The 10,098-nt window shown below is 34.6% G+C and overlaps 1 protein-coding gene across 8 annotated transcripts in view; it reads right to left on the bottom strand.

Annotated features, from left to right (window-relative positions):
- Positions 1 to 1,286: 1,286 nt before the first annotated feature.
- QKI (QKI, KH domain containing RNA binding) overlaps positions 1,287 to 10,098 on the bottom strand; it is a 137,384-nt gene continuing 128,572 nt past the window's right edge. For 5 of the 8 annotated variants that reach the window (XM_052698709.1, XM_052698728.1, XM_052698700.1 and 2 more), the window contains 2 exons: positions 9,081 to 9,155; positions 1,287 to 4,443 (listed from right to left, as the gene is read on the bottom strand). In XM_052698709.1, coding sequence (XP_052554669.1) covers positions 4,427 to 4,443; positions 9,081 to 9,155 — 92 coding nt within the window. In that variant the 3' untranslated portion in view covers positions 1,287 to 4,426. Of the gene's footprint in view, positions 4,444 to 5,021; positions 9,924 to 10,098 lie in introns of those variants that run through there. The other 3 variants (XM_052698760.1, XM_052698738.1, XR_008210223.1) reach the window with 2 other exon arrangements.

Here is a 10,098-nt window from a genome sequence, read left to right as displayed (position 1 = left end):
GTAGAACAAACTAAAAGCTACACATCCTTATAAAACAAACATCTTCATCGTGGCTCACTTATTTTTCTTCCATAAAATAAAGATGCATACAATTTCAATTATTATCAATACTGGAAGAACTTCTTAAGATTTTATATCGCGTGGACTTTGAAATGCTTAGTTTGAAACACCGCAAATGTTGAAAAATCTCCTAATCTGAATTTTTACTATAGACACGAAAATAAATGGGGCTTTTCACCAAGGCTGTTGATATCTGAAGAGTGATCTACATCAACAGTCTCCCTTGACATTAGCTGTAATGACTGTTCCCCTTAAGACTGCAAAACTACCCATGCTGTGGAAAGGAGCCTCAGACAACAGAAGCGGCAAGAGAAACGTTTCCGTAAAAATCATCTGCATAGAGGTACAATCAAAACAGCGTTTTCCCCGTTTCGATTCCCTGCATTCATGTTGCTACAGTCATCCGCAGGGATAAAGATTACATAAAGGCAGACATGGAATTTGAAACGGCTGTTGCTTGGAAATTTAGTGAAAGGTGTGTTTTTATACTTTCTACAGTCATTAGGAAATGATCCGTTCTGACCTTTGGCTTACAGAAATTGTACTCCCCTGAGCTATGTAATACTGATAGACCATAGCAGAAGTACAAAATATTACATGAAAATAGCACGGCATGAAGAAAATAAGGCACTTTTGGCAAGGGAATAAAAGAAGATTTTCTATTTCAACGTACTGCTAATCACATCTAGATGTATTTTGTGCTTGGAAATGTACCATGATGCAACAGGTGCCCAAGCCATCAAATCACCAATTGCAACAAGATTAACTGCAACCTCTGAATGGTTCAACAAAGAATCAAACTGGTTTCTGTACACCATCATGATTTACCAATACACTGGCATCTTTGCTCTTTTGCTGCGAGCCGACAGTAATTATTTTAGAGAAAGAAAAAGAAAGTGTGGAATTAGTAATGCAGATGCTGAAAGGCAAGTGGCAAGACTACAAGAATGCCTCAAAAAAAAAAAAGAAAAAAAAAAAGCTACTTTGTTCCCTTATCTACTGGCACCTATTCCCCAAGGTAAAAGGCCAGAACGACCAAAGCCAACTTAATAGTAGTGTGCAGAATGTCAGCCGACAAACAACATAAAAACAAGTCACGTTGTGTTATCTGTGGTCACGTTCTTCAGGGTTAGTCCAGTAACTCAAGACTTTACATTCTTCCGTCTTTATTCGTTTACTTTAATTAAACATGTAATGGTTAATAAACAGACATAGTCCAGAGTTAGTAGGTTGGTATTATAACATTTATTAAAATAATGCTATGGGTTAATAGAAACAGCAAAGAACCAAAGAATTAAAATGCAAGCTATGTAAAAACCCAACTAAAACCCAAATATGTCTAATGTATTCATCCAGTAGCTAACTAAAAGCCCAAGAAAGACAACACTCCCAATATAATAAAGTACTGCAAAACAATTGGCAATTTCTCTGTTATCAAAATTGTGGGTTTTGCATTTTGTATCCTTTTTTTCTCAATCAGGAAAAAAATTCTTTTTGAATGTTATATAACATACATATAAAACAAGATAGAAAAATACATTATAAACTTGTAACAATGGCTGTAAATACATTATCTTACATGTTTCTCATAGGCAATAGGTTGGTTATGGTACATACATAGCATGAAACTACTAAGATAATAAAGAACAGACAAATACATGTCATCTGTACGGTTACATACAAGCGACACTCCCATCTACCCACTCTAAAAAAAAATTACATAATACTGTCAGAAAGAAGTCTTAAAACTACTTATTTTAATAAAGAAAAAGTCATTAAAGAATGATAATACTGAGAACCAAGGCATTCAGAGATTTCAAAAGTCATGCTTTTTTTTCCTAAGTTGATCCAAAATTTTGTCAACTAAGTTTTCAGAAAATTTGTTCAGAGCAAACATTACTTTCACATGTCACACATCTGTTTCACATACTTCCCCTCCCTCCCAATAAAAGACCTTTGATAAACATCTAAAATGTCCAGGTTTTATCATAGTTGAGATGAAACTGGATCAAATACTGGTATTGTTTCAGCAAATCTCTCTTCAAATGTTTGAGTGTCGCAAGTTTATTCAACCAACCAACCAAAAAAAAAAAAGAATCAAAATGGCACAGTATATACTGTAAGTAAAATTCAACAATGTATGTGTAACAGGAAGACAAAGCCGGTGGTACAATAAACAAAAAGCTAGCTGAATACAAAAGGATGAATGTCTATTGCATAGTAAATAAACTGATAATTATTTCCAGGTGAGACAAGATGTTAGATGAGGTCACCATGCAGGTGCTTAAAATGTAAGCCCTCTTAGCTTACTATTGAACTTTCGTTTGGAAGCTGTGAAGATCTGCAGGAGGAGAGTAAGTTGACAAGAAGGGGAGTAAAGTTATCACCTGATATTTGCCAAGCTTAGTACTGAGCTCCACACAAAGTAATACTTAATGTTTTTAGATTCAAATACTGTGCGTTCAACAGCTTCAACTCCTGTGATTGCCCAGCTATATCAATCTCATGTGAAAGTAAGGGTTAAAAACACAGCATAGCTGGGCTTCAAACAGCTAACTGATGTCCCCCTCCTGCTTATCTTGCGAAAGAAAGCCAGTAGGCAAATGTAACATTAATCAAAGGAGAGCTGAAAAATAAATTACTTGCTTACTGCTTGACACTGCAGAAACTGCTCACAAAAATGGGGGACATGCTCAGACCTTAACTGAGGACTAGCTAAGCACTTTCGTTATCCACAGAACACCAGTTTTCTGGATGACTCTGAAGTCTACTATGTCTGATGCATATTTATTCCAACCAAAGTCAAGAAAACTTGTCTCCATCCCTGAACAAAAATGAAATTCTTCCAGCTCTACCAACGTTTCTCAGCTAATAGCCTAATTTAGAATAAGACAGTCTGTATCACAGAACCTTTGGTTTACGTTGCACAAGTAGTGTATTAGCTCTGATTCGTAAAGCAGAGTTGTGGAAGTAACTATGGGCTGATTTGACAAAAACTTACCCAATGTTTTTCCTAATGTGGTTATGGCAAAGTCACGTCACACTAATATGGCAAAAATCAGGTAATTAATATGGTCAACTCATCATTTGTCTTTCCTCACAGCTTCTTTTCACATACTGGGCGACTGAGTGGCATGCAGTAACTTGTCTGAGGGAGAAGATGATAATACAAGACATTTGACTAAATGACCATGAAGAAAATAAGGCACTTCCTTTTCTTTAGACTTATTCCAATACTTAAAAAATAAAAAAGAAAGACTAAAAGGCTCTTTTGGTCTTTTGTTTCTTGACAACCACCAGAAAAAATCATTTAATGAAATAAAGGGTTTCTTTGTTCTTTTTTTCTTTTTTTTTTTATAACACTTGAAAGTATAAAATGCTACATTTCCAAAAATATATTTTTTTTCTGCACCAGCACCCTTGTATAGTAAAAGTATCTACTTTTTTGTTCATTTTGTTTCAATGCACTACACTTTATCTACAATTTCGTTACATGTATACAGCAAATAGGCAAGCATGGCTTTTACATCCTTAATGAATTTTTTTCTATACAGGGAGGTTTAAAAAAAAATATTTGAACAGTTTGCCCAGTAATGTGACACATAATGCATGTACCTTGTTCTCATGTAATCTTCCGAGGAGATTAAAATATGGTTAAAATAATTTAAACTCAGATTTAGCTTTCATAGTGTTGCTGTTTTGTTCACGGCATTGATGTAGTTCTGAAAATTCACTGTATTTCATGGCACTCTTTTTATGTTTTTATTTTTTTAAAACATCCAATTTGGCAGGCAATAGAAAAAAGGCTGCAACTTCCGCCCTTTGAGGGCACTGGTAGTGACTAAACAGCATGTCAAATTTTGAATACTTTTTGGAATCCCTTCACCAATGACATCCCTGACCAAAGGTTCATGCATGATGCATCATCACACAGTACATTCAGAGAGAGCTTTGACTTCTTTTTTGAGAAGAAAAATATTCCTAGAAGTCTCTCACAGTAACTGCCTCTGTCATCGGTAGTTAAGGGACATCTGTCTCCATCTTGTGCGAGGCCTCCTTACCGTTCGCTTGGGGCGGGACGCTAGAGGATGATCAGTGCGGAGGGATGAATTGGACCTTATTGCTTTACTACTATTCAGTGCAGGTTCTAGAACCACTTTCACCCAGACAGGAGAACACAAAAAAGCGGAGTTGGAGGACAACAATTTCTTTGTCTGTTTTGTTAGATGGTAAGACGAACGGACAAGTGCCCCAGCTCGCTGCACTGAAGACAGGCAAGCAAAGGCGATTACCAGTTAACTGATCAGCAGGCAGGCATGGTCAGGTCATCATTGGGTGAAGAGTTCAGAGGTCAGAAGGTCATAGGTTAGTTGCCGGTGGCGGCTGGGTGGTTAGGAACAAAAAAAAAAAAAAACAAAAAAACAAAAAAACAAAACAACAAAAAAAACAAAAAAAAGAAAGAAAAGATAGAGAAGAGATTAGTTCCAGCTAGTGACGGCTTAATGACAACATGAAAACTAATCACAACTAATAAAAAACAAGCATGTTTAATTCTGACATACTGATCGACACCATCTACGGAATGCAATAAAATCATGACAGCCCTCCATCATGATTTGGACACGGGAAGGAGAAGCCCGCTCCCACAAAACCGGTTAACAGGAGAAATAGAGATAAAAATACAACTAACGACTAATGGTTAGTAGCAGTCGATGAAGGAAATTGGAAAACAAAAACAATGAACAGTTTTGGAACTCAGTTGGAAGAATTTGGAAACAACAGTCAGTGCACGGCATCAGTATCTGACTGCTATTAAGCATTAGTACCTCCCCAGGTGCAAGCATTAAGCAACTATTAATGATGGATGTGATTATTAATAACTGGTTGTTAAAAGAAATGGATCTGAGGAATTCTGAACTTACAGAAACAATTTGGTTCAACAAACTAGGGGCCAAACAATGTTTTTTTGTTCAATAAATTTTTTATTGCCTTTCATTTATTCTATTTACAAACAACATGGAATTTCTTGGCCTCATGATACAAAGCAGTACTAAACTGTAGTCTAGCAACGTAGGCATCATCATGGGAACCAGGAAAACGCTCAGGCTGCTACTTTAGCCAGCATCTTCCCGTTCCAAATACTATTTTACACATATAGGACACTTACAAAATGCACTTGCATGTAAACACTGTAAAAGTCCTGCCATTTTAAATTCTATACTTAAAAAGCTCTAAGTACATCAAAAAATAGAGAAAATATCTAATTGATACTAATAAGGCATTTTAAAACTACAAACAGCTCTCTTTATTCATTTTCAAAGCTAATACTCTGCAAATACAATAAAATCTGACATTTCATATACATTCCTGCTTTATATTTTTATATTTTAAAAGAAGCCACCTGTAAATACTATTTTCTTTTGCAAAAAAAAAAAAAAAAAGAAAGAAAAAAGAAAAAACAAAACAACAACAAAAAAAAAACAACCCAAAAACACAAACAAATTACAGTAAAACATAAAAAAATTCTCAAGTGGAAAGTTATCATTCCCAATGTTCTTGAGCTGTTCCTTCTTTAATCATTCTCTCACGCTCTCCTTCACCAAACTTGGTCCACTTAACAGTAGTATGATTTTTTTTTATTTTTTATTTTTTAAGACTCATTCAACAGCTTAATCATAGCTAATAAATTCTGAGGTTGATAAAGTTTTGTACTGTTGCCATTTTGACTAAGGCAGAGGAGATGAAAGTGAGAAAGGTATTCAGTGCAAAGTCAGATTTGTGCCATTTCAATAAAATGAAGTCCAGTAGGTGTAATATTCACAGATAGCATTGATTTAGCAATCTTCTCATGGGTTGATTTACCTTCACATAACAAAAATGGCCTATCATTTAGGATACAGTTCATAAACACTAAAAAAAAAAAAAGACTACTGTAACATAAATGAGACCACATGCTCCCTGATTTTTTTCAGAATCCTGCTAACTGGGATTTGTTTAAATTAAAACGGCTGTTTCAAAAATAAGCAAAAATAAAAATAAATATTTATGTGGCACAATCTCACCACTTTACAGGTATACTAGAGACACAGACTCTTAAAGCATTTTGATACTGATTACAATTTTGATTAAATGGTATTAAAATTTATATATAAATTATGTGACAGTTGGTTTGGATATAACATTCAAGAATATTCTGAGCATTATTATTTCTTGTGGAGTCTATAACCAAAGCAAGCTACCTTTTAAAAATACCAGTACACCTGTGATACATCCTCTGCCAAGTCTCTGGCCTTCTACAGTACACACAGGTTTGTCAACTGTGCAACACCATTTACAGTTTATTACAATTAAATCAGTCAGTCTCTCTGTTATATGCATCAAATTCAATTTTGTATTATTTATAAATTGGGGTTTTATTCTTAGTTAAAATGAGCTATATTTTTCAACCCTTCACCAATTCTAAATGCTTAGTTGTAAAGAGTAAAACATTTACACATTCCGGGATTCTTGCTTTAAATGCAGTGCTTATCTCTAAAAAAACCTATGCAAAGAGTAAAAACCTACTTAAAAAGTGAATGCAGTAGTACTACCAAGTCATCTGAAAATCGATTTAGAATTAAACAAACAAACAAAAAAAACAACAACAACAACAGAAAAAACTTTAGACCCAGTGAATGCAAATATAGTTTTAGCAACCTTTAACTACGTAAAACACATTTCTGTATTGAAAAAAATATATATTTCGGTTTGCTGACATTGTTTTTCATGGCTATAGCTATAGAAGTGTTATCAGTGATTGAACAACTCAATAGATGAATATGATAAATATTTACTATTTTAACTCTACAACATAATTTTAACACATTCAAGAGTCTGCCTCATTCCCGAACAATGCTTTTCAAAGCCTTTTGCAAAATTGTTAAAACTGTCAGGGATAATCTAGGATTTCGGATTCAGAATAAAATGAAATAAAGTTGTAAAGTTAATTTTATGTAACATTCTTAAGACAACACCGGTATTGCTTAGACGAGACTAAAAGTTTACCTGAAATATCAGCATGGTTTTCAATGGAGACAGAGGTATACATGACTTATTTCATAGGAGCTAAGCCACCTGAATTTATTTATTTATAATACAATTGGCTTCAAATATGGTTAGAGAAGAACACTGTATTATCAGAAAGTGGCTATATTTTAAAAGAAGGTAAAACAAAACCAGTAACTTCTTTTCAGTGACTTGTAAGTGGCAACCCCAGACAAAACACCTAGGCCCTTCAACAAGTATTTAAAATATATGTTGACTAAATGCTACCATGATGAAAGCAAACAAAAAATTGGAATGCTTCTCCCACTCTGTACTTTAACATTGTGTTTACTAGTTGTCTCAGGTAAACATCCATCTAAACAAGTAGTTTTTGGGTAGCCTGAAGCTATCACTGCAGATCAAAATGATCTTAAGCAAAAACCGATCTTTGTAACATCAGGTTAAACTTTTAAAGATAACCAAATCCTAACATATATCACGCTTGACATAGTTTATAATCTCTTTTTCTCTTTGTCAACATTTGCTATGACCAGACATTCTGACTATGCCTTGTTGCCCATTGAAGAGCTTTCAAGAAATAAGAAGAAACCTTCTGAAAAACCTACGTAGTGTCTTTGTAAAGCGTATGTTCTTTCCATATGAAAGGTAAAAGTGTTACATAAACATAGCAAGTATCCAGAAGGGCCATTTTTTAATGTATTGACTGAAATCTGTATTGTTTCTTGCAGTAAATTTATAGGAGATTGCGAGAAATAAAGTATAGTCAGCATTAGGGGATGTCAGATCTGTCACCGGAATTTGGCTTCTGAGTTTTTCACTATCATATAAGCCTGCACAGCACTGATTTTGATGAGAGCAGAATAATAATACTTGGCACATAAAGCTTTGTGTCCTCAAAGCCCTGTACAAACAGGAACCCCCACAACACCCCTGTGAGGTAGGGAAGTATTATTATCCTTATTTTACAGATGGGAAAACATTCACAGAGGGATTGAATGACTTGCCGAAATCCACACTGAGTCAGCAGCAGGGACAGGATAAGAACTCGGGAGTTCCTGTGCTCAGCCTACACTGTTTATTAGCCAATGTCAATAAACCGAAAATATTGGTTTTCTCAATAAGCTTAAATACTTCATTCAGGGGTCCAAAGGCATCACGTTTGAGGAATGGGAGAAAAATGAAGATTTACTTTCCAGTCAAGAGTTATAAAAGAGATGCCCAAATATTGGATGTCATCTCACCAACAGGACTTCAAAAGTTGCCTCTCCTTCAGGTTACGCATTTTAGCAGCAAGAGGTAAAAACCAGGAAACAGAGTTTGGCAGAAAACCAAAACACCTTCCCTTCCCTCATCCTTATTAATTCAAACTCAAACAACTTTTGAAGTGTTTTCTTCACAGCCCTTATGTTTCTGAATTCAGTTAGGTATCTGAGAACATGCATCCTCCTCAAAATATACAGTACAGTGGCTCAAAAGTTTATTGGAAAAAAAGGAATCTAAATCTTCAAATTTCTCCAGACACAGACAGGAGGCATTTATTCCTTTACTTCTTCCTCATTAAGCAACCATCCATTCATTTTATTTTGCAACACCAATCTGATATTTCCACACCACTTAAAAGAACACATTGGAGGGAGAGGAGGGAACACAAATTAATCACTGCAGCACTTAACTCATAGGGTTTCCTGATGCAGATGGATCTTTAAATAGTTTTATAATAGGAAATATGTTATAGCTTTTATATTAAATATACAACAAAGTGTATATATTTAATTGAGCCGGGAAAGGCAGGTTCACAAAACATTTTTTATAACCACAAATATTCCCTAAGCTCTAAAATATTTAATATTCACATTTTTGTGAAAAAAGTTATGAATGGGACAAAGTATGGTTTTTGGTTAACCAGCTGTGGTGTTGCAAATCTCATGTACACTCAAAGCACTTCTTACAAACAAGAACTCCAGAACTAAACTAACCTCGGTCTGCGGTCACAATCCTTTGGTAAGGATGGACACGCATATCGTGCCTTCGAACTTTAGTAGCCACCGCACCTAGTTAAATTGCAATTATCAAGACAAAGTTAGAAAACATTCAAAGAAAACATTAACAGCAGGTTTATCAAAATGGATTTAAATGATCATTAACTACAAAAGTTCATTTTAAGAAAAGCAACAAGTTAAGGCACAGTAGTTTCAAATTTTAACCATAAGAAGTTTATCTGTGCAGATTAATATTGCATTTATTTTAAACATCCTGGCCTTAACCTGTTTAATCCATTCATTTACAATCCCAAAATTACAGTATTTCATGAAATCTATTAGACCCAAGCACATTTAAGCTTTACTAGTCACATATTCACTGAAGTGCCTTTCTTGCAGCAGGACTATTTTAAATAATGCCATCTTTTAATACTGACAATTATTTGCTAACTTTAAGATCATTTCCAGTTCTACCACAAAAAAGAAGTTTTAAAGCAATTCTTCAAGCCTACAGATTGTGATTTTATACTTTAAGTCAATAAGTATGAACTGCAATGAATTAGGTGATTAGTAAAGCAAACACTATATAGAACACTTAGCAGTCAGTATACTACTGTACACTCATAAATTACAGCTACTCTGTAATAATAGGGGCTAATCCAAATTAATAGCACTATTTTATTTTAAATCTATGTGCAAAAAAGTGCAAGTAAGTCACTGACTGCTAGGCCAAGCTTTTCTCAAGGCTGCTGAAACTAAGCATTTGTTAAAATTCAGATCTGATGAAGGATCAGTTAAGACCGTTCTTGAATTCTTAGCCTTTCGTTGGGAAAGCCATACCTAAAGATAAAAGGAAGGGAATTCAAAGTTAGTCACCAACTAAAATTTGATTCCAACACCAATATCCCTGAAAATACTCAAAGGGATGCATTCCTGTTATTTTTAACGGAATTGTTTGAAGGTACCTTAAATGTGCAGTAGAAAATGGACAAAATATATAACATTACCCATGAAC

This window comes from Tympanuchus pallidicinctus, unplaced genomic scaffold (genome assembly GCF_026119805.1).
Source record: "Tympanuchus pallidicinctus isolate F22 unplaced genomic scaffold, pur_lepc_1.0 scaffold1, whole genome shotgun sequence".
Classification (NCBI taxonomy): domain Eukaryota; kingdom Metazoa; phylum Chordata; class Aves; order Galliformes; family Phasianidae; genus Tympanuchus; species Tympanuchus pallidicinctus.
The sequence above is the reverse complement of the archived record's forward strand: the minus strand, read 5'-3'. Positions and strand labels throughout refer to the sequence as shown.